Source organism: Pan paniscus, chromosome 6, assembly GCF_029289425.2.
Source record: "Pan paniscus chromosome 6, NHGRI_mPanPan1-v2.0_pri, whole genome shotgun sequence".
Lineage (NCBI taxonomy): Eukaryota > Metazoa > Chordata > Mammalia > Primates > Hominidae > Pan > Pan paniscus.
In genome coordinates, this window is record NC_073255.2 from 119,916,871 (window position 1) to 119,942,004 (window position 25,134).

Below are 25,134 nucleotides of genomic sequence, written 5' to 3' on the forward strand. Positions count from 1 at the left end.
CCATCTTACAGATTCTAGATTCTGTTCACCCGACAGGCAGTGGGAATCCGTGTTCACGCTGGTCCCTTGGATCAGAAATTCAGTGCCCTTCCCTCCACACCATGCTGTAGACACCTCTTTCCTCTCCTAGACCCGGAACATCCTCTCTTCTTCAGGGTACTGGGGACCAAGATCCACCCTCGTGGTGAGAAAACCACACCATAAATAAACACAGCCACCATACGCCGTGAGATCTGGCCAAGAGGTTTCCTTCTGTTCATTCGGCCCTAATCTCCAAGATGGGAAAGCATTGCCAGCTGCCCTGTGTAGAGATTCCTGAACATGCAGTGTTTCTTATTAACCCGCCAGATAACCAGAAAATCAGTCTTTGGGCAAGCGCTTGCTTCTCCACGTGCCCAGTATTTTCTTTCTTTCTTTTTCTTTTTTTAATGAGACAGGGTCTTGCTCTGTCGCCCAGGCTGGGCTCGAACTTCTGACCTGAAGTGATCCTCCCACCACAGCCTCCCAAATAGCTGGGACTACAGGTGTGCGCCACCATGCCCAGCTAACTTTTTTTTTTTTTTTTTTGGAGAGACAGGGTGTTGCTATGTGGCCCAAGCTGGTCTCAAAGTACTGGGCTCAAGTGATCCCCCCACCTCGGCCTTCCAAAGTGTTGGGATTACAGGTGTGAGCCACTGTGGCCAGCTATTCTTTAATTTACTAGCGCCGACTACATGCCTGTGATGTCCCCAGGACCCTGCAAAGTTCTGGGAAATTCATAGTGAGCAAAACACAGTCCTTGCTGGAGTTCACAGCCCATGGGGAGACGGCACCAACCCTGTGCCCAGACTAGGGGAGCTGCCACGCAGCCACTCACTGAGCTGGGCACACAGGTTCCCATCTCTTATGAGGTGAGGCAGGAGGAGCAGGGAGGGAGCTGGGGAAGTGGCATCAGAACATTTTTTGGAAGAGAGAAAGGAAAGGTTTCCAAGCAGAAGGAACAGCCTGTGGCGAGGTCCGAGGGGAAAGGAGGGGACCCTGTTCCCTGGGGACACTAGGGGAACGTCAGCATGCCAGGTCAGGGTTCTGGGGAGCCCTGGGTGGTCTTATCCATGGCCCCCAGGAAGCCACAGAAGGCATTTGAGCAGGGAACGCCAAGCTCACGGCGGGCTTTGGCAGGGCGCGCCCCGTGTCCTGGAGGACTGCGTCCTGGTCATCTTTCCAGGCCCCCACTATATGCTCTTGAGGACTAGGAAGGGTGCCTCCTTCTCTGCATTAGGCTGACTCCTAGCAGCTGCCGTATCTCCAGCTTTCCTGTTTTCAATTATGCTTTTTGTCTCCTTTTCCTCATTGCAAGCCCAGGCCTGTGTGGGGTGGTGGAGTGGGTGGGAGCTCACTGCTTAGGTGGGTGGGCAGTGTGGGTGGTGGTGGTTCCATGGGTCTCTCCCTCCCACTGTCCCATCTTTGCCACTCATCTGCTGCCCCCCACTCCCGGACCCCTTTTGGAGGTCAGTCTCACTCTGTGGAAACCCTGGCTTCCTGGTTCGAGATGCCCCCTCTGGCCCACGTGTCTGACATCACGTACCAGAACACTGTGGCCATCATTCAGGATTTTTTATGACACAGTAGTGAATCAAAGCCTGTCAGTGGGAAAGTGATGGGGAAGGATTAAGTGTCTGAGAACATTTGGGAAATATGAGGTTAGACCTGGTTCTCAAACTTATGAAATAAGTGAAAACATGAATGTTCACTTTGGGAATTCTGCAAGATTCTCCTTTAAATGGAGTCCATGAAGAGAACAAAATGAATTTTCTGCAGCGTTACGCAGGAGCACTTTTCTGGAAATGAGGTTTCCTAGGACTTTGTCAGCCCTTCAAAGCCTAGGTCTCCTTACTAGAGGGGAAGAAGTGAGATTTTATTTATTTTTATTTTTATTTTTTATTTTTTGAGACCAGAGTCTCACTCTGTTTCCCAGGCTGGAGTGCAATGGCACAATCTCGGCTCATTGCAACCTCTGCCCCCTGGGTTCAAGTGTTTCTCATGTCTCAGCCTCCCGAATAGCTGGGATTACAGGTGTACGTCACCACACCCGGCGAATTTTTGTATTTTTAGTAGAGACAGGGTTTCACCATGTTGGCCTGGCTGGTTTCGAACTTCTGACCTCAGGTGATCCACCTGCTCCAGCCTCCCAAAGTTCTGGGATTACAGGTGTGAGCCACCCACTGGCCACAAACTTATGAAATAAGCAAAAACATGAACTTTAACTTTAGGAATCTACAAGGTTCTCCTTTAAATGGAGCCCACGAAGAGAATAAATGAACTTTCTGCAAATGAGATGTCCTAAGACCTTGTCAGCCCTTCAAAGCCTAGGTCTCATTACTGGAGGGGAAAAAGTAAGATTTTAAAATATCAATGTTTAGCCAGACTCAGTGGCTTACCCCTGTAACCCCAGCACTTTGAGGAGGCTGAGGTGGGAGGATCGCCTGAGCCCAGGAATTCGAGACCAGCCAGGACAACATAGCAAGACTCCCATCTATTAAAGAAAAAAAAACCATTGTTTACTTTTAGGAGTAGGCATTACATTTACGTGCTTAAAATACCAAAGGTACTCAAGTGTAGATATGAAAGACTTTCCTGCCCCCAAGTGAGTGCCCAGCCCCTTAATTTCCCTCCCTGGTATGGATACTACCAGTATCTTATGTTTGTAGAACCTTCTACAGAACCTTGTGTAGGTAGAAGCAGATTCTATGCATCTATGTGTATCTGTGTATTTGCAGTGACTAGATTGATTGCTGTTGATGGACATATTCTGGGGAGGTGTTTTTACACTTCCATTACTGAGCACAGGCTCACAGGATGGCACTTTCCCGCATGCACCACCATGCCGGGCTGATTTTTGTATTTTTAGTAGAGACAGGGTTTCACCATATTGGCCAGGCTGGTATGGAACTCCTGACCTCAGGTAATCTGCTCGCCTCGGCCTCCCAAAGTGCTGGGATTATGGGCGTGAACCACTGCGCCCAGCCTGTTTTTTGTTTGTTTGTTTGTTTGTTTTTGAATAGAGACGGAGTTTCACTGTGTTGGCCAGGCTGGTTTTGAACTCCTGACCTCACGTGATCCACCCACCTCAGCCTTCCAAAGTGCTGGGATTACAGGTGTGAGCCACCGTGCCTGGCCTTGATTTCTCCCTTTTCTAAGCCCCCCACCTCTGTTTTTGTCCCATGGTCTGGTCCTGTCGGCCTTGTTGCACCTGGCAGTCAGGGTTGACTTGTGATTTACTTGTACCATCCCTGGAGCCCCTGGCCTGGTGGGGGATGCTGGTGGCAGAATGAATTCGGGTCTGAGGTCAAGCATGTGTCTGTGAGAGTACAGAAAATGAACTGTGATGTAGCGTTTACCGTGCCACAAACTTGAAATGCATCATCTTGATTATGTCCAGAGAAAGGAAGTCATTTGACCACAGCCACACAGGTTACAATGGGGATGCGGCCTGGAATCCAGGTGTGAGCTACCAAACCCAGCCCACATACACTTTAAAGATGAGCAAATCCAGGCTGTAATCCCAGCACTTAGGGAGGCTGAGGTGGGAGGATCGCTTGAGGCCAGGAGTCCAGTCAGGTTTGGGAGGCCGAGACAAGAGGATCGCTTGAGCCCAGGAGTCCAGTTTAGGTTTGGTAGGCTGAGGCGGGAGGATCGCTTGAGGCCAGGAGTCCAGTTCAGGTTTGGGAGGCCGAGGCGGGAGGATCTCTTGAGGCCAGGAGTTCAGTTCAGGTTTGGGAGGCCGAGGCGGGAGGATCTCTTGAGGCCAGGAGTCCAGTTCAGGTTTGGGAGGCCGAGGCGGGAGGATCTCTTGAGGCCAGGAGTCCAGTTCAGGTTTGGGAGGCCGAGGTGGGAAAATTGCTTGAGGCCAGGACTCCAGTTTAGACACCACTGTTCGAAGCGTCTTGGGATGTTTTCAGTAGGGGACTTGGAGAGGTGATGGAAAGAGGCTGGTGGGTGGGCTTAGGCCCACCACCCCTTTCTAGCCAGAGAACCCTCCATTCATCGAAATGATTCTGTTGTTGGAAATGAAACAAAAAATAAAATGGTCTTAGGACCTTCCTGTGCAGGAACCATGGCCGACCTTTCCCTTTTTGTACAAGTGATCTATTTTTTTCACTAGCAAAACCATTTAAGATTTCTATATAGGATGTGCTGTTTGATTAGTTTGACAGATAATCCCCCAAGAAACATCAGATGAACTCACTCTTTGGATTAAAGTTTGAGATAATAAAACAAGAATACTTGTGTTGCTGATGTGGCCAGTCCAAGTATGTTTTTCCCACCAGCCCAGGGGTTCTGGGGGCAGGATGCATCCTTTGCAGGCCTAGAAGGACCCACCCTGTGGGAGCCTGGCCCTGTGCGTCTGCAGAGAGCACTTGCCGGAAATCTCAGTGGGAAATGGTGGGGATGCCTCCCATACCCCCACTTTAAAACAAACAACTGACAATTACACTTTTTTTTTTGAGGCAGAGTCTCGCTCTGTTGCCCAGACTGAAGTGCAGTGGCACCATCTCAGCTCACTGCAACCTCCGCCTCCCGAGTTCAAGCGATTCTCCTGCCTCAGCCTCTCAAGTAGCTGGGATTACAGATGCACACCACCATGCCCAGCTAATTTTTTGTATTTTTAGTAGAGACGGGGTTTCACCATGATGGCTAAGCTGGTTTCGAACTCCTGACAATTATACTTTTTGAGACAGGGTCTCCCTCTGTCACCCAGGCTGGAGCACAGTGGCTTGATTATGACTCACTGCAGCCTTGACCTCCTGGGCTCAAATGATCCTCCCGCCTTAGCCCCCCAAGTAGCTGGAACCACAGGCACCCACCACCGTGTCCAGCTAATTTTTGTATTTTTTGTAGAGATAGGGTTTTGCCATGTTGGCCAGGCTGGTCTCAAACTCCTGGGCTCAAGCGATCTGCCTGCCTAGACCTCCCAAAGTGCTAGAATTACAGGCATCATCCACTGTTCCCGGCCCACATACACTTTAAAGGTGAACAAATCCAAGCCAGGCATGGTGGCTTATGCCTGTAATTCCGCACTTCGGCAGGCCAAGGCGGGCAGATCGCTTGAGGCCAGGAGTTCAAGACTAGTCTGGCCAACATGGCGAAACCCCCTCTCTACTAAAAATATAAAAATTAGCTGGGCATAGTGGCTCATGCCTGTAATCCCAGCTTCTCAGGAGGCTGGGTCTTGAACCCTGGACGTGAAGGTTAACCAGTGAGCCAAGATCACACCAGTGCACCCCAGCCTGGGCGACCGAGCAAGACTGTCTCAAAAAAAAAAAAAAAAAAAAAAAAGATGGGCAAATCCGAATGGATCTCTGGTGTTATTTAAATACTTATTTGGGAAAAAAATTTTCCCACTATTTCTGTTAAGCAGACAGCTGGTTACATGGTAGTTTTTTAATTTTGTTTTTAATAACATCTGAAATGCCTGGCAGAAAGTCTGGAGTTGGGGGCAGAGAGAAACTTAAAATGTTAGGAGCTTTGCCCTTTGAGGAGCTGTCAGAATTGGAGAAAAAACATCCCAGAAATTGTAATCAGTGAGGAAAACAGGATTCCAGCTATCCACAGCACCCCAGCTGTACACCAGCGTCACGGGATGAGGGATGCCTGTGTGCACGTAGCCCTTGGTTTCTGAGCTGAGACAGCAGCAGCCAGGCCGACTTGGTGATAGGCTTGGCCTGCCCCTGCAGTGGACTGCCTGGGCCTGGGCCTGGGCCTGGGCCTTGGTCTCAGCCCTGTGGTGGATGATCTGAGCCTTGGCTTTGGCCCTCCAGTGGATGGTCTGAGCCTTGGCCTTGGTCCTGTGGTGGATGACCTGAGCCTTGGCAATTGGCCTTGGCCCTCCAGTGGATGACCTGAGCTTTGGCCTTGGCCTTGGTCCTGCCATGGATGACCTGAGCCTTGGTCTTGGCCTTGGTCCTGCAGTGGATGACCTGAGCCCTGGCCTTGGCCCTCCAGTGGATGACCTGAGCCTTGGCGTTGGCCTTGGCCTTGGTCCTGCCGTGGATGGCCTGAGCCTTGGTCTTGGCCTTGGTCCTGCGGTAGACAACCTGAGCCTTGGCAATTGGCCTTGGCCCTCCAGTGGATGACCTGAGCCGTGGCCTTGGCCTTGGTTCTGCTGTGGACGACCTGAGCCTTGGCCTTGACCTTGGCCCTCCAGTGGATGACCTGAGCCTTGGCCTTGACCTCTGAAGCTGTTCTGTGCAATGGCGGGGCTCCTGTTGGTGACACCCACTTGCTGAGTCTACACCTGGGAAGCTCTTGGTCAGCTCGGCCCATTGACTTGAGTGAGGAATAGTTGCCGTCCAGCGAGTGCTGGGGGTGTAAGGTGGACTGGGCCACACGGCTGCCAAGGGGCCGGCTGGGTGGGACTGAAACCTGACCCATGTGGGTCCTCATTGCCTCCTGACATCAGTCATCCTGTGATCTCTTAGAAAGATAAAAACACATTTTCTGCGTTCTGGTGCCTCTCCTTGCCAGACATTTTCTCAGTAAAGTTTCTGTCTCAGCCTCGTTGGAAGTGCCAGGTTCTGAGCCCATCAGTTTGCTGCTAGCCTGCCAGCTTCCCATGACCTGGGACCTGGGACCAGGGGCCCGCAGGTGTTTCTAGCTGGAGAGGAGTTCTAGATCTGAGCGGATACCCTCCTCTGTCTTCCTCGGGAGAGTTCTGGCTTGGCTTGGTGGTGTTTTCTGTGACCAGCAGTGGCCACCGCCACCACCAACCCCTCTTCCTCCTCCCCTCTTCCTCCCCCTCCCCCCTCCCTCCTCCTCCTCCATCTCCATACGCCCTGAGACTGGCCAGTGGGCAGCATATTGTGCAAGAAACAGCTGTTGTTTTGACAAAGGACATACTCGCCTCACTTCTTGCATCACCAGACCCACGAGGCTCTGGATTCCAGGCCTCTGCCCCTGCAGGTGGACACACAGACCGTAACGCAGAGGCTCACGTGTCCCACACTATGCATTACCATTTGTGTACGCACTCGTTCACATTTAGCAGGATTGTAAAAATTAATAGATAGTGCAGTTCTTCCAGCTAGAGAATGCATCCAAATGGCAAGACAGTCCAAAGATACACACTATGGAGTAAGTCCCTCTCCCCACCGGCCCCTCTGGAGAGAGCCAGGCATGGTCACAAGTTTCTTCTGTATCCCTCTGGAGATAATCACAGCCTATGCGAGCATATGGATGGATATTCTTTTAAACATTGTGTTGCGGTTTGCTTTTTGGCTTGCATGTATCTGATGATTATCATATCCCTTACAATGCACCGTGTTTTTTTACATTACAGGAAAATCTGTGAGGGGCTAAACCGACAGGGTATTGCTGGGCATGGAGGAGGTTGGGTCCAGGTTTTTAATGCCTTTCAGATGTGACGACTCTCCATACGCCTTCTCACACGTGACCCGTGACTCATGGGCCGAGGCCTCTGCATTTGGGACCCCCACCTCCACCTCCCCAAGATGCATTTCATTCCCTTGTTAATGTGTCATTGTAGTTGACGCTTTGAGGATAGGCAGGCTTGGTAGATAATAAAACAGTATTTGGCTTATGTTTAATCGCTGTCTCCTCCCACAGCCCGAGAACGCCTTAGCGTCCTTCAGAAAGGATTTGGTGGTACTGGTTTTTATGTGTGTGTGTGTTGTTTTTTAAAAAAATTTTCTCCAAGGGACCTGGTCAAAGATTTCAAGCCTTAAATCTGATCAACCCAATCTGGGGCGGCGGCAGCTCAGTCTCTCCTCCTCGCTGTGCCAATCTGTTTCTGTGGTGGCGGGTGGTGGCTCGGTGTTAAATTTGGAGACCCCCGTGGGTTTCCCATGCCGACCTGCATATGTCTGCAGGCACGGGGAAGGGAGGGCCGCAGACCCCCGTTGAGTCCCCGACTGCCAGCAGCAAGTTGCCGCAGGCGCACTGGCTCTGCAGCCCCGGGATCAAGGTGGGTTCACCTTGCACCGGGCCACCTGTTTCAGTTTCCTCCTCCACCAGGCAGGCTCTCTGACAGATCAGCCCAGGGAGGGGCAGGTGGGGACCGAGGGGGACGGAGGGGGCCCACAGACCCCCGGCTCATCTGGCATCTTCCCCAGCGTTTCCCACACTTGACCCATTAGATGAGAAGTTGGGGGTCGGGGCTGGGACCCCACCTTCATACCTCCAGCGCCTGCCGACTCAAAGACATCGGTAGATGCCCACCGATTGGGTAACCGCCCCCAGCACCCCCACCCTGCTAGGCTTCCATGCAGTGGGGGAAGTAGGGACCCCCGGCCGAAAGCAGTCATGTTCTTTTTGTTTTTCTCCTAAGTTTTCTGCGTCTGTGTGCGATTGGAACGAAACATCAACTCTTTTTTTTTCTTTTTTGTCATATTTCAATATTGGCTTTCTTCCCCGCCTTCTTTCGAAGGCTCCTTTTATAACTTCGGCTGCTGCTGCTTAAATATAGATGTCGAAGCCCTCCTCCCTCCAGATTGTTTATATTTTTGAAGAGCCTTCTGCTTCGCTGTGACTGCTCCTCTCTTATCTGTATCCCCCGTTCCACCACATTGGTTTCGGTTGCTCTTTTTTTTTTTTCCCTGCCTTCCCTTAACTGGGATGTGTTTCAAATGTGGTCTATCAAAATGTTCAGTGTTTCCCTTTTTTCTGCAATAGCTTTGACATCTGTTCTTGAATTCTAGCCCACGTTATTCCTTAGGACTTGTTTGCCCAAGATGTGCCTGAATGCCAGAAATACTAAGGGGAGAAGAGTGTGGTGTGGTGGTATCTTCCCCTCATTGCCTGGTTTGTTGTTTTATTGTCGTTGTTTTTTTTTCTTTCCTCCCCTGCTTTTTAAAGTGTCTACGATTCCTTCCTTCTTCCTTCCTTCCTTCCCTCCCTCCCTCTCTCCCTCTTTCCCTCCCTCCCTCCATCCTTCCCTCCCTCCGTCCTTCCCTCCTTCCTTCCTTCCCTTCTTCCTTCCTTCCTTCCTTCCTTCCTTCCTTCCTTCCTTCCTTCCTTCCTTCCTTCCTTCCTTTCTTCTTTCTTTCTTTTTTCCCTTGGGACACCTCACTCATGCCCAGGCTGGAGTGCAGTGGCGTGATCTCGGCTCACTGCAACCTCTGCCTCCCCGGTTCAAGCGATTCTCTTGCCTCAGCCTCCTGAGTAGCTGGGATTACAGGCGCCCACCACCATGCCTGGCTAATTTTTGTATTTTTAGTAGAGACAGGGTTTCGCCATGTTGGCCAGGCTGGTCTCAAACTCCTGACCTCGGGTGATCCACCCACCTCGGCCTCCCAAAGTGCTGGGATTACAGGTGTGAGCCACCTCGCCCGGCCTGTCCATGATTTGTAAGTTGACAGCATGATTTCATCCCATCCGGCATGGCCCACCCCGTAGTGGTACCAAGGAAGCATTTCCCAGCAAGAACTTGTAACGTGTAGGTTTGCTGGTTTACTTCCGCCAAGGAGGAAAGCCTGTGGGACTTGGTGAGGTGGGTGGTAGGGGGTGGAGAAGGAGAGGCTCTAGTGTGCTTCTTGGAGGCGTGGGGATAAATCTTCAGCTTTGATTTTTCTCGCCGTTCAGCTCTGCTTGGACTCAGGGTGATGGTCCCTACCGTGAGAAGCCAGCTGGAGCAGCCACCTTGGATCCCAGCAGAACGGGCCGCTGTGTGTCTTTAGTTGCCGAAGCGACTCGGCAGGAAAACAGGCCTTTTGGTGGCGACAGCAGTGTGTCCTTGGGCGCCTGCTGTCAGCCTGGAACACCATTCTGGGGCCATCTGCTGCAGGCTTGTTGGAAACAGATCCTCTTGGCAGCTCTTCCCAGAATTTCTGAGGCCAGGGCACAGGTTCTCTGGCGCGTTGATTATCGGTTTGTTGCGGGGAGCAGAGCCCAGAGTCCTCAGCCCCCTAGCGGGTCCCTCATGGGGAACCCACTCCTGGTGGTCCTCAGCGTTCCCGCGCAAGTAATGTGATCTGAGAATAACTGCCAATGCCAGGTGCCTCGTTTCTGAAAAGTGGTTGGAAATAATTATTCTTGGAATTTACCTTTTAAAGGTCCCTCTTGAAAACTAATCATAGGTTAATGGTCTCGCACATGATGCTTGGCCTAGAGTGAGCTCACCATAAACATTTGTTGAATGAATACAAACCAAGTATTACTCCCAGAGATCCCAGGCCCACAGCATTGAAGGACGGCCACACGGAATGCCCCGAGGAGGGGATAGATCAGCAGAAGGACTAGAGCCCAGGAGAGTGGCTGGCTGGAAGGAACCCTTGGGAAGAAGAGGCGTGGAGCAACTTGGGGAGGCGGGTGCTTTGGGCATTAGCCTGATAGTTGTAGCTGGAGCAAGAAAGATGTTTCTGTGTATTCTGTTATGGGAACAGTCATTTATGGTGTGCACATTGAGGCACGACCCATGATGTTGAACGAGCTTGGTTTTCTCAACCACTTCACATGGGACGGACGTGGGATGGGGGAATAATGTTCATTTCTCTGCCTTCCCGCCACCCTCCAGCCCCTCCTCTGCCAATGAGTTGATGTTCCTTAGAGCCACTGGGGTCTCTCCCCCAGTGTTCTGGTCAAATGCAAATAGGACCCTCCTCTAGTACACAGTGCAGTTACAATCTCACTTTTCCTTTCCTGTTTCCCCAACAGAGAGAACTCGATGCCACCGCAACGGTATTGGCGAACCGGCAGGATGAAAGTGAGCAGTCCAGAAAGCGGCTTATCGAACAGAGCCGGGAGTTCAAGAAGAACACTCCAGAGGTGAGGCGCGTGACCATCATGTTCGCTTTGAAGGGATCTTAGAATGCTGGTGCATGTTCAGGCGACGCTCCGTGAGCATTTCATTTTCATCAGACGAACGCACGGCCGGCAAACAACCCGTTTCTTTCCCCAGATGTCTTCAGCCCCATTTCCAGCAGAACGCATGCCATCCTGCAGGCTGTGGGGATGTGGAAATTGATAGGTTGTCTGGAAATATGAAAGTCAGAGCCAATTCCAGGTGCAGATACTGGACAAGCTTGGTCTGTAAGAACACGTGGGCAGGTGTGTGGGTGTCTCAGACCCTCGAGCTCATCCCAGACCCTGTCCCATGTCAGTTAGCAAGCCACCAAAGTCCATAAGGGATCCTGTGGGGTGGAAGGTCCGCGGGGCCTGCTTCCCCGTTGCTGGTGCAGGCGGAGTGTCTGAAGGCTGCACGCATCTGGGCATAGCAATGCGCCTAACGCTTCTTGTAAAACAGACATTTCGCCTGCTAGGCCTTTTAAATGCCTCTCTGTTTCTTGAAATATGCCATAAAGGGCAATGGAAATGTGCTTTTTATATACTCCTGTTTTTTCTCTCGTGAGTGTGCAATCGGGGGACAGTGTTGAGTTGCTGGGGTGGCGTTTTTCTGCTCGTTTCCTGGCCCCTTCTTCCTTCCCTTCAACCCTATCAGGGGCTTACTAAGGAAAAAAAAACACACATCCAAGCGTGTTGCAGGCAGATGAGCAGTCGCGGGAATGGCTTTCCGGGTGACATCTGCCAGTTTGGTCCCCATGGCGCTCATCCCGCGGGCTCGGACCCCAGCCTCTCTTACATCTTCCCCTTGTATGGGAAAGGGTTGCAGCAGCCCATAGCTTCGGCCCGGCTTCCAGGCTTGGGGAATCTTCTCTGTAGCTCTTGGCTCCTCCATATAAGACATAGGAACATGCCTGGAGGCAAAGCTCCTTTCTAGGAGAGATGCCCCTCTCTTACTTACATAATATTGCTGGGGAATTATATGTGAATTGCATTTTTAAAAGCGGACTCGTTTAAAATGTTTCAAAAGAGGCTTGCTAGTCAAGGGACTGCTGGCATGAATCATTATGGAAAACAAATTAATAACCTTCTGTCTTCAGAATAAATATTTTGGGAGAAAGCTTGGTAGCAGAGTAGAAAGAAGGCAGCCTTTGGCCACAGAGCCAGCTAAGGGTTCAAATCTCACACCCGCTGCTTGCCTCGGCTGCCCCTAAATGTGGGTACTCCATGTTTCACGAGACCAAAAATGCAGGTGGGAGTCACTGGTGCTTGGGGGTTTCTGCCTTCTCTGCCAGTGTTGGGGAGTGGGGGGCCCTATTCTCCATGTCAGCCTTGCCATGAGTAAAAACAGGAGGAAAAAAAGAGCTAGGGACAGAACGTCCTTCTTCTGTTGCCTCCAGCGGCTTCAGAGCAGACTTTCCTGGAACTCCGGTTTCCTGAGCGCTTGTCCTTGACTCAGTTTCCCCAGCCCAAGCCCTGCCACATCCATCGTGCTAGCTCCTCTTAGTGCCGTTCCTGTAGCTAGTGGTCATCCGCCGTTCTGTATTGTCACTGCCCTTTCCTCGGTGACCATATGTCTGAGGGTTTCCATAGAAAATCTTAGAGGTTTGGCTGGGCGCAGTGGCTCACGCCTATAATTTCAACACTTTGGAAGGCTGAGGCAAGCAATCACTTGAGGTCAGGAGTTCAAGACCAGCCTGGGCAACATAACAAGACTCATCTCTGTTATAAAAGGTAAAAAGAAAAAAGAAAACATTTTGTGATTAAAAACAAACAAAGAAACAAAAAAACCCAGAAAATCTTAGAGGGGCAAGGCCATCCTTCAGAGGCCACGGACAATAAATGCACGAGTGTATTCAGCCAGAGAATGAGGTTCCTAAGAGGCCTGGCTTCCTGGGTGTTCCTCAGAAGTCCCCAACTCCTAGTGACAGTGGAGGAGGAGCGTGTCCCCCTTCGGTCACCCTGTCCGTTCCTTATGCTCTGCTGATAAATGCCGCTTGTACTGCACTGAGCCCTATCCCTCCATCGTGCCTTGTGTCGAATTCCACATTAGTTACTCAAAGACACCTGGCCTTAAACTTGGCGTTTTTATCTCCTTCTGATCCCAATAAATGGAAGAGGTTTGGGGAGGCGGCAGCCTGGTAGGTACCTGCCACTTGGGGCATTTCTTCTCAGGACACATTTTTAGACTCTGTCTTCATGGAGAAAGGGGCTAGAACACACCAGGAAGGGGAGGCAGATGATGGAAGGTCACCACCTGCTTGGCCCCGACCCCGCCACTGCCAGTGGGTGGAGGGTGGTGCCCACTTCCTCATCTTTGGCTGTAGTAACGAGGGTCTCACTGCAGCATGTGGTCCTGGGGAGGTGGGGAGAGGGGAGCTGGCTGCAGGCTCCTGCCCCGCCAGCCCTATGCGCTTTCTCATCCAAGGACCAACGTGGAAATCTGTGGGGCGCCCACGCGGAAAGTCCAAGACGAGACCCACTTCACTTGTGCCAGCAGCCAGAGCTTCCTGCTGGTAACTTTTTTTTTATTTTTTTGAGACAGAGTCTTGCCCTCAGGTTGGAGGGCCACCCAATCGCTCAGGTTGGAGTGCAGTGTCACAATCTCGGCTCACTGCAACCTCCGCCTCCTGGGTTCAAGTGATTCTCCTGCTTCAGCCTCCCAAGTAGCTGGGATTACAGGCGCATGCCACCACCACACCCAGCTAATTTTTATGTTTTTAGTAGATTTCACTATGTTGGCCAGGCTGGTCTCGAACTCCTGACCTCAGGTGATCCGCCCACCTCGGCCTCCCAAAGTGCTGGGATTACAGGCATGAGCCACTGCGCCCAGCCCTCCTGCTGGAACTGTTGAAACCACATAAGACCAGAACAGTGGTGGAAGTGGGGTGCTGTGGCCGGAGTGTGCTGGGTGTGCAGGAGGCGGAGTTCCCTGCTGTTCCCTGTGACAGCAGGTGTGTGTGTGGGGGGGGGGGAGCTGTGACAGTACGTGTGTGTGTAGATAGCACATGTGTGGAGCCTCAGCTCAGTGCCTGGCCTGTGCCCCAAGGGGACACTGGGTCACCGTTTGTTTGGGGTCTCAGTCTTGAGGAGCCACCACTGCCCTGACACTGGTTGCTCCTCTGGCCACACCGCAGGATTGATTACTAACCGTGGAGGTGACGTCGGGTTGTTGCATGTGTAGAAGCAAGGCTTGCTTAGAGCTTTCGCCCGTGGGGTAGGACAGCCTGGCTTACCGGGAGGAGGGTGTCCTCTTCCCTATGGATGCAGCCCACGATCCCCACGGCAACATACCTTCCAGGGCACAGCGTGGCAGAGCCAGGGCTGGTGGTGTTCCTGCTGGTGTGACACCAAGGGTGTTGATCTTGATGGAAACGCCCACGTCTCTCTTTGTTCTGGGAAAGAAGGAAAGGTTACCCGGTGTCTGATGAATGTCTAATGTGTTCCACGGGGAGGATTAGGCACCCGCGAGGGTTCAGTGGGGAGTAAAGTTTGTCTGCCATGGGAGATTTCACCTTCTAGACTGGCCCTTCCCAGATGTCACTGGGAAAAGCTCTAGGCCAGGAGGGAAAAGGTGGGCTGTGACGGGGAGGTGGCCAGGGAGGGGTGCTGTGTGGTGGCTGGGACTCCGACAGGCGGGAGAAGCCACAGGAACATCAGGAGGTGAGCGCCAGGATGGCTGGAGCCTTGAAGGGTTTTTCTGGGGACAGGATCCTGCTCTGTCACCCAGGCTGGAGCGCAGCGGCACGATCACAGCTCACTACAGCCTCCAACTCCTGGGCTCAAGTGATCCCTCCGTCTCAGTGTCCCGAGTAGCTGAGATTACAGGAATGTGGCACCACAGTGCCTGGCTAGTATATTTTATTTTATTTTATTTTTATGTTTTTTTTTTTTTTTTTTCTTCAAGAGTCTTGCTCTGTTGCCCAGGCTGGAGTGCAGTAGCACGATCTTGGCTCACTGCAACTTCCACCTTCTGTGTTCAAGCAGTTCTTCTGCCTCAGCCTCCCGAGTAGCTGGGATTACAGGCATGCGCCACCACACCCAGCTAATTTTTTTGTATTTTTAGTAGAGGTGAGGTTTCACCATGTTGCCCAGGCTGGTCTTGAACTCCTGACCTTGTGATCCACCCGCCTCAGCCTCCCAAAATGCTGGGATTACAGGTGTAAGCCACCGCGCCTGGCCGTAGTTTTTTAATTTTCTGTAGAAACCGAGCCTTTTGCTGTTGCCCAGGCTAGTCTCAAACTCCTGTGCTCAAGCAGGGTCCTCCCACTTTGGCCTCCCAAAGTGCTAGGATTACAGGCACGAGCCACCGTGCCCAGTTGAAGGTTTTCTGTTTAGAATTAGTTTTTTAAAGTTTCAGTTTTATATCATTAGATTAATATATTTGCCATCATTTGATATTGTGTCTTTTTAATCCAGAAATTGTAGTTAATTTGCAGAAGATTGCAGTTACTCTGCAGATAAAATTGTATACATTTTCTTTGAATCTACAAAAAGAGTCCCTTTGAAAGAAAAACGTTTTTAAATGTTCTAACTGAACATCCATTCCCTATTGAATTAAGAATCAATCATGGAACATAATAGGCGGTGGAGTGTTTCTAGGGTATATTGCTTTCTATATTTTTGTTTTTTTGGAATATAGTGGCACAATCATAGCTTACTGTGGCCTCGATGTCCTGAGCTCAGGCGATCCTCTCCTTATAGCCTCCAGAGTAGCTGGGACTATAGGTGCGTGCCACCACACCCTGCTAATTTTATGTTTTGAAGAGACCGGGTCTCACTTTGTTGCCCAGGCTGGTCTCAGACTCCTGGGCTCAAGCTAAATCACCCACCTTGGCTTCCCAAAGTGTCGGGATTACAGGTGTGAGCCACTGCGCCCAGCTCTGATTTTTGTATTTCTTACTTCAGGCGACATACTTAGTAGCTGTGCGTCTTGGGGCAGATACCTCCCAAAGCCCCAGTTCTGTCATCTATAAATAATGTAACAACAGGGCCCCGCTCGCAGGGTTGCTGTGTGCACATATGTGTGTGTACATACCCATGTGCCTGTACGAGAAGGGCTGCGCACAGGCCTGTCCCTAGAGTTTAGCTTATGTTCATTATTAGTATTAACCTGGGAATACTCACCGTGTAACTCATGAGATACAGTGGATTTCTGTTCCTCAGAGCTAGCTTGGGGAATTTCTATGTTTTATTTTATTTTATTTATTTATTTATTTACTTACTTATTTATGAGGTGGAGTTTCACTCTTGATACCCAGGCTGGACTGCAGTGGCGCCATCTCTGCTCACTGCAACCTCCACCTCCCAGGTTCAAGTGATTGTCTTGCCTTAACCTTCTGAGTAGCTGGAATTACATGCACCCGTCACCATGCCCGGCTAATTTTTTGTATTTTTAGTAGAGACGGAGTTCCACCATGTTGGCCAGGCTGGTCTTGAACTCCTGACTTCAGGTGATCCACCCGCCTCGGCCTCCCGAAGTGCCAAGTGGCAGGAGTCACCACACCCGGCCTTAGCTCGGGCAACTTTTAAAAAAAATAACAACAAATATAGGTAGTTTCAGCTTAAAGTGTTTCAAAAGTTGGTTTGTGGCCAGACACGGTGGCTTACGCCTGTAATCCCAGTGCTTTGGGAGGCTGAGGTGAGAGGATCGCTTCAGACCAGGAGTTTGAGACCATCCTGGGCAACATAGTGAGATTCCATCTCTACAAAAAAATCAAAAGATTAGCCAGGATGGTGGTGTACACTTGTAGTCCCAGCTACTTGGGAGGCTGAGGTGGGAGGATGGCTTGAGCCCAGGAGGTTGAGGCTGCAGTGAGCCATGATCATACCACTGCACTCCAGCCTGGGCAACAAAGTGAGATCCTGTCTCAAAAAAAAAAAATTGGTTTGTAATAACAATTAATCATCTTACAAATATTTATTGAACACCTTCCATGTGCCAGACAGTTTGGCCCTGGGAATAAAACCCTATCTCCATTCTTTAAAAAGTTTCTTATCTTTCTTAGCAAGCAAATAGAACCCAATGGCAGAGCGTGTTAAGTGCTAGGATAGAATGACTGGAATCTTCTGACTGTAGACTTTCCCCACAGAAACACTCTTATGTCAGTGGTGATAAAGTTCTCTGGATAAGCCACATATGGCTCAGTAACCCTTTTTATAGATAAACAGTTCTGCTTTTTGAGCCTTGGTTCTTAACCTTTAAAATATCCATGAAAGTTGAGGACCTACGCACCTGGGAAATGCACGGTTGCAGTTTCTGGGGGGCTCCCAGACACTCATCCATGCAGCCTTAGTTTAGAACACAGTTCTCTGGGCCCATAGTCCCAGTTTCAGCTCACCATTCCAGGAGAACCACGTGGGTCACCTCTACTCTCCTTCTCCTCCTTGTGTCCTGGGGTGGAAGGGGATGAAGGAGGGAGGAGGGGGGACTCTAGAGCTTTGGGGTGGGTGACAGATGAGTACCAAGGCCTGACCGCTGGGCAGGGACAGGGTGTGCCTGGCCTTGGGCTGGGTGCTGGGGAGTGGGAGATGGGTGAAGGAGCAAGGCCACCTGATGTGACAAGGGGCTCCACGGGCTGGCAGCAGGGGCAGCACCTCTGCACTGGGCTGGCCACAGCGTGTCAGGAGGGAGCAGCAGCAGCTTTCTGGAAGCCTGGTGGTGTTAGAATCATGTATGTGAGCAGTGGAGGCTGAAAGCCTAGCTCTCGCAAACCCCAGAAAGTGTCTCTTAGCTTTTCCGTTTGCCGTTTGCTTTTCCATGGCTTTGATCGCGGCCAAACTCCGATTTCCCGCGTGTGTGATTCCAGAGTTCTTCTGGAGGCGAGGTTACGGGAGGTCTGCAGCATGTCTGACCTGCAGCCCTGGCTCACTGGCCTGGCTGTAGGGAGTTAGTGGATGGAGAGTGGCTGGACAGTTTGGAGACCAGGTAACCCAGTGTGGGGTCCTCCCTGGAGAAACCCCCAGTGCTCCTGCGACATCGGCCTGGCTTCAGGGCTCTGCTATTTGAATGTGATGCTCAACTCTCCAATAAATGGTCGTCTGTGTTAGGCTTGCTTCCAGAAAGAGCTCAGGGATGGTTTTGGGTTTTGTTCTGCTTCTTTTCAATATGGGAGGAACCTTCCCTGATGGGAGAAAAGAGAGGAGGAGAACCACATTCCTGAGATGCTGTGATTTTATCATGAAACCATCCCCAGCCCTCATCCTGGTGACGTCAGTCAGCCCAGTCCTACTCCAGAACGCTTCTTGGGTGTCTGTCTGCAGGACTTTGCTCAGTTAATTTTTGTCTCCTCTAAAACAGACCCCGTTGCTCTGGGAGGAGAGCCGAGCTGCGGCTCAGGGGCCGTCACTGGTCATTTTTGCCCTGATGTATTTTTGCCTCTACATTTCTTGATCTCTGGAACGTTAATCCCAACGATGCCTGGTCTGCGGTGCTCACAGTCTGCGTCTGTGCTTTCTACACCTGTCCTGCTCAGATGCACATGATGTCACACCCAGGTCTCCATCCTGGCTCTTGTTGGCTGCGGCGGCAGCCCTGACTGTCGGGGACGCCTGGCTCAGCACGCCCACCTTGCAACAGGGAGCACTCTGTGCTGCTCACAGAATTGCCCATCCACTTTCTTTTCCTTTCCTGGGTGCCAACATCTTCCTCTGCCCCTTCTACGCCGGCCTGGCGCATTTCTCTGATTTCTGTGTTCCCGGGTAGCCGTTGTAAAAATTCAGGCTTGGGAGTTATCTTGAGATAGGACTTGGAAAGGAATCTTTTACCATCGTTGAAATTGGCTAGATTTGTGGATTCTTTCCCAACCCTGGCAGGCGCGGCGAGGGGAGGAGGTCCCTCCTTTTTATTGATCAGGATGCACTGTGTGCGGGGTAAGCCAGGAAGCCACGCACCTGATGCTATCTCTGCCACGGTGAGGAGGACAGAGGATGGGAAGATGCTGTGAACTTTTATGATTCGTTTTTCACTCTCGGTGAGAAAAGGAGCTAGCAGGATGGGTGAGGGAGTGGAGGGTAGTAATATATAGTTGTGGCCTGGGCCCAAACGCATTTAGTCACTGCCTCGACAGCCTTTATATAGACACCACCAGAGTGACTCAGCCTGGAAAAAGAGAGTCACTTAAAAATAAAGTTGCGACTCCAGTGGACACGTGGTGCACAGGCTGCCCTGAGATAGTCACCAGGGCTCCATGGCCCTGCACGCCCCCCAGGGCCCTGGGCGAGTCAGGTGGTGAAGTGAGGGTGATCGTTGTAACCCCATCTTGGCATTGTCGTGAGGATTTAGCAAAGTCACATATCATCCCAATTACTTTTTTCCTTTTTTTTTTTTTCTTTTTGGAGACAGAGTCTTGCTCTGTGGCCCAGGCTGGAGAGCAGTGGCATGATCTCACCTCACTGCAGCCTCAACCTCCCAGCCTCAAATGATCCTCCCACCTCAGCCTCCCGAGTAGCTGGGACTACAGGCGTGCACCACCACACCTGGTTATTTTTTTTTTATTTTTTATTTTTTGTAGAGATGGGGGGGTCTCACTTTGTTGCCCGGGCTGATCTCGAACTCCTGGGCTCAAGCGATCCTCCCACCTCAGCCTCCCAAAATGTTGGGATTACAGGCGTGAGCCACCACACCTGGCCTTTGATGCTTTCTAAACATGAAACAGCATCCAGGCATCATTGGCTACTCCTTGATATGTCAGTGTTACCCACTGGACTCTCAACTCTTCTCTGTTATCAACAAATCTTGTTTTACTCCTCATTAGACCCTAAAACCACTGCACACAGAAAAGTGAAAAGCCCAGCCTCATTTTCCTTTCATCACGTTGAGCCCATTGAGTTGGCTTCATTGAAGGCCCACAGCCCTGATGTGACACAATGGGGCCTTTTTTTGAGCTAGAATTCCACTCCGTCACCCGGGTTGGAGTACAGTGGCTCGATCTCGGCTCACTGAAACCTCTGCCTCCCAGGCTCCAGCAATTCTCCTGCCTCAGCCTCCCAAATAGCTGGGACTACAGGCATGTGCCACTGTGCCCAGATAATTTTTTTGTGTTTTTCATAGAGATGGGGTTTCACCATGTTGGCCAGGTTGGTCTCAAACTCCTGGCCTCAAATGATCCACCTGCCTCGGCCTCCTAAAGTGTTGGGATTACAGGCATGAGGCACAGTGCCTGGCCAAAAGTAGATTTCTATAGAGATAGAAACCCCCAGGGGTGAGGGGATAGAGGAATGAGGAATGACTGATAGTTGGTATGAGGTTTCTTTTTGGAATATAAAAATGTCCTAGAATAAGACAGTGGTGATACTTGAACAACTTTGAATATGCCAAATGCCACTGAACTGTGTACTTTAAATGGGTGAGTTATATGGTATATAAATTATATATCAATAAAGCTGTTATTTAAAAAAAAAATTCAGCCAGGTGCAGTAGCTCACGCTTATAATCCCAGCACTTTGGGAGGCTGAGGCAGATGGATTGCTTTTGCTCAGGAGTTGGAGACCAGCCTGGGCAATATAGTGAGACCTCACCTCTACAAAAAAATAGAAAAATTAGCTGGGAGTGGTGGTGCGTACCTATGGTCCCAGCTACTCAGAAGGCTGAGGTAGGAGGGTCGCTTGAGTCTAGCAGGAGATTGAGGCTTCAGTGAGCCATGATTGCACCACTGCACTCCAATGTGGGTGACAGAGTTATAACCCCCGTCTCAAAACAAACAAACAAACAAACGAAAAACCTAAACTAAATTAAAAAAGAATTCCTCTCTTCATGGGGGTGTCAGAAACCCCTGAAGAGATTTCTTATTCAGTTGTTCTCTCATCCTCTAAAGAAACTCCCCACAGAAAAGTATCTTGTGAATTTTCATTTTTGCAGGGGGCAGTTTGGTTTTAAAAAGTCTACTCCAGGATTTGGCAAAATGAGAAAACCCCAGTAATCAACTTGTGTGTTTAATCATTCTAGAATCACCTACTGTTAAGTTATAATAAGCCTTTAACTAGAAAAAGTTTAAAAATTAAAAGTGAACTTTTAACTGTTACCAATTAAACCCTTTAAGCCAGTTTATCAACCCAAGACATTATTTTCTTTCTTTTGGGTCTCTAGGGGAGAAGAGGTGCCTTGAGTGGGACCAGTAATGAAGGCAATTTGAACCTAATTCGGGCCCCAGTCAGGGAGGGTGACTGCATTATCCCCCTACATCCCAGCAAGACTTTGCCGCATGGTCTGGAGGGTACCAGCAGGGGCCCGTAGGGAAGAGGAGGTTGCCTGGGCCCAGGGACATTGAATGCTAGTCAAGCCCTGGTTTCATTTGCTCCAACAGCATTAATAGTATTGTGACCTCCATGGCACTGTGACCGAAACTTAACCCCAGTTTCTTCGTCTGCAAAAAACATACCCTGCCTACTTCAAGGGGTCCTGGAGGCTGAATGTCCAGTCTCAGGCCAGGAGTAGAACGCATAACTAGTAAGTGGTGACATGCAGTGACCTTGAGCAAGGTCAAAAACTGTTCTAAGACTTGGTCCCCTTATGTATAAGCAGGAAGAATTGGTGCTATCCCATTTCACCCAGGAGGTGAAATGAATTCAGATGCACAGAGCATATAGTAGGTGCTCAACAAACACCCTCCTCTCTTCTTTCCTTCCTTGCTTTCTTTTACAAGTAGTCCTGAGCCCTTTTCTAGGGCCAGGGGCAGTCAGATACAGCAGGGATGGAGGGAGAAGATTCCAGATCTCACAGAGATCTGGCAGTGGCCAAGTAAACAAATGATGCACAAGATAATTTCAGGTGGCGGTAAGAGCTCAGACAGAACAAGATGGCAGTGAGTGATCAAGGATGGGCGAAGGTACTTTGGGGAGTCAGAGAACGTGTTTTGATCTTAAGAATGCAAAATGACTTTTTGTATCACCTGTCAACACAACACACACACATACACACACATGGAGGCTTTAGTGCAAATTTTGAAATAACCATTGATAAATTTTGGCAAGCTGTTAGCAGTGGAGTCCCCCACATTTCTTCCATGTAAAGCCCTGATCATCTTGGCTGTAACCACTCACTTACTTTGAAGCGTCAGATTCAGTCTCTCTGCTTTCTAAGACCAGGGATGCTATTTAATCTGGGCATTAGAAAATTCAGTTGGCCAAGTGCAGTAGCTCATTTCTGTAATCCCAGCACTTTGGAGGCTGAGGCGGGAGGACTGCTTGAGACCAGGAGTTTGAGACCAGCTGGGGCAACATAGCGAGACCCCATCTCTACAAAAAAATGAAGAAATTAGCTGGGCGTGGTGGTGCACACCTGTAATTCAGGAGGCTGAGGTAGGAGGATCCCTTGAGCCCAGGAGTTCAAGACTGCAGTGAGCTATGATTGCGTCACTGCACCTCAGCCTGGGCGGCAGAGCAAGACCCTATCTTCAAAAAAAACAAAAACACACACACAAAATTAGTCAATGAATTGTGGAGTTTCAAAGAGACCTTATTTTGTTTGTTTGTTTTCTGGGCCAAAGGCCCAGAAATTCTTAGGTAATTCTTCGGTAATTAATTCTTAGGCAATTCTTAGGTAATTAACGAGGAGCTAATCTCCCAGTTGCTCTGTTCCTTGTCACTGGAAGTGGTCAGAGCTGTTGCGGGGCTTGGCCCAGGGGCGGCGGGTGGCATCTGAAGACCCCACAGGCCCTGCTTTCCTTCCAGGAGCATCTCAGGACGGCCGCTTTGTCTGTCTGCCCCCGCCCCTTGCTGAAACGTCAACAAGGCCGGCATCCCCTTTCCTTCCTGAGAGCCATGTGTCGTTTCCTTCATGTGTCCAGCCGTTTTTACAGGGCTATTTTAAGTATAAAAGACGCATTATCTGAGAGTTTAATAACTGTCAAAAGGGAAGCACTGTCATTAGATTCATGTGCCCTGGAATTTTAGTCGAAAACATGCTGCGTTCTATCACGTCTAAGCCTCTATTTTCTTATCTCAAAAAATAGGAATGATAACGACCTCGGAGTCATTATGGGCTGGATGAACTCTTATAGGGATTCAGAACAACCCAGGCACCAAGTAGAAGGTCAATAAATGGCTTATTGTGTTCATGTTACCAAAATCTACTCTTTAGAGAAATTGTGTTCACAAATGGCCTTTTTTTTTCTTTTTTCTTTTTTTTTTTTTTTTGAGATGGAGTCTCCCTCTGTCACCCAGGCTGGAGTGCAGTGGCGCAATCTTGGCTCACTGCAACCTCTGCCTCCCGGGTTCAAGTGATTCTCCTGCCTCAACCTCCCAAGTAGCTGGGACTACAGGCACCTGCCACCACGCCTGGCTAATTTTTGTATTTTTAGATGGGGTTTCACTATGTTGGCCAGGTTGGTCTCAAATTCCTGACCTTGTGATCTGCCCGCCTCGGCCTCCCAAAGTGCTGGGATTATAGGTGTGAGCCACCACACCCGGCCTCACAAATGGACTTTAAAGTTATAAATGTGACGGAGGCCAGTGGCTCACACCTAGAATCCCAGCACTTTGGGAGGCTGAGGCTGGCGGATCACTTGAGCTCAGGAGTTTGAGGCAGGAGAATCGCTTGAACCCAGGAGATGGGGGTTGCAGTAAGCTGAGATCGTGCCACTGCACTCCAGCCTAGGCTACAGAGTGAGACTCCGTCTCAAAATAAATAAAAATAAAATAAAGCTATAAACGAACACTTAAAAAAATTATTAAAGCCTAGGGTAGACCCTAGTTTCTACTGCAGACTTGAACAGATACAGTAAAATTAAAACTTGCCTTCTTCCATATGTGTCTAGAGAGTAATTTTCTCTCCTTTTGCATTAGTTTCACTGTTCATAGAGTGGAAATGTTTGCTGCTGGACTTTCTTTTTTGAAGCTATTCTTTGAGAGTAGCCCATAACTTGTCTTTCTGGTCAATAACCTCAACTGAAATGCATTCTGAATGGAGAACGTCATTCTGTGTAGGATTTAATAATAACTTCAGCACAGAAAAGCACTCTCTGCCTCTTCTCAGCAAACAACTTTGTTGAGCATGATTTTAAAGGTGTAACGGCTAAATGTGAAAGCCATATGATTTGGTTGAAATCGTGGTGAGCTGTTATTAATATTTATTGAGTACTTGCTAGGAGTCAGGCATTATGCTAAGTGCATGACCATCATTTCTCTGCCCCTGGAAGTCACCCTGGGAGCTAAGTATCATCGGTGCCACTTAGTGAAGCGTAAGCCACCCACCCACCTACCAGGATTTTCCCGGGCAGACAGACTCCTGGGAATGAGGCCATATAATCCCCTGAACACCCTGCCTCCTTAGGGTTCCAGAAGCCAATTTTTTTTCTTTTTTTGAGACAGATTCTTGTTCTTGTCACCCAGGCTGGAGTACAGTGGCCTGATCTCGGCTCACTGCAACTTCTACCTCCCGGGTTCAAGCGATTCTCCTACCTCAGCCTCCCAAGTAGCTGGGATTACAGGCACCAACCACCATGCCCGGCTAATTTTTGTGTTTTTAGTACAGATGGGGTTTCACCATGTTGGCTAGGCTGGTCTTGATCTCTTCACCTCAGGTGACTCACCTGCCTTGGCCTCCCAAAGTGCTGGGATTACAGGCATGCGTCACCACGCCCGGCCCAGAAGCCAAATTTTTAGTCACTTAACCATTAGCAATTCCTCTTCTATTAGATTTTTTTAAAAATTGCTTTTGAGTATTTCTTTGAAGTGGCATACTCATTTAAAGGATTCTATATGTCAGGGGGAATGTTTTCTAGGAGGGTACTTAGGAAGGAACATATCGTTATAGCCTAAAATTTGCCATTGGCCTGCGAAAGCCTTCTTAACTTACGGAATTGATTATAAGCCAAAGCGTGGGAAAATCTCCCCTTCCACTTTGAGATTATGTCAGTCAAGAAAATGACAATTGGATGCCAAGCCATGCTAACTCTGATACTTGCTGTCTTCGTTTTCTTCTTTCTTTGGCTAGGGGGATGGAGCGCGTGTGGTGTGGGTGGGACTAGTCACTGAGCATGTTATTGACTAACATTGGCTTTTCATTTTAACTTGCAAATGTGAGTGGCATAAAAGTGAGTATACGAGGAGCATGACTGGCCTGTTATGCAGAGTCTTGTAATTTTGTTTGTGGCCCTTTATTTTAAGAAGATGTTGTGTTATATAGTTGGTGTCCTTAAAGGAGTATATAATTGGATCTGGAAGCTTAGATTGTGATTCTGACTTGGCCACTTAATGAATGCAAGATCTGAGCAAGCCATGTCCTCTCTGTTGTTCAGTCTAAGAAAGGAAGTGTTGGTGCTGAGCATGGTGGCTCATACCTGTAATCCCAGCACTTTGGGAGGCTGAGGCGGACGGGTCACTTGAGGCTGGGAGTTCGAGACCAGCCTGGCCAACATGGCG

General features: G+C 49.8%; 1 protein-coding gene across 7 annotated transcripts in view; it reads left to right on the plus strand.

The window, feature by feature from the left end:
• The window catches only part of CUX1 (cut like homeobox 1), a 468,328-nt gene that overhangs the window by 89,526 nt on the left and 353,668 nt on the right, over positions 1–25,134 (plus strand). For 6 of the 7 annotated variants that reach the window (XM_057302918.2, XM_055114738.2, XM_034964655.3 and 3 more), the window contains exon 2: positions 10,648–10,758. In XM_057302918.2, coding sequence (XP_057158901.1) covers positions 10,648–10,758 — 111 coding nt within the window. Of the gene's footprint in view, positions 1–7,840; positions 7,961–10,647; positions 10,759–25,134 lie in introns of those variants that run through there. The other variant, XM_055114739.1, reaches the window with a different exon arrangement.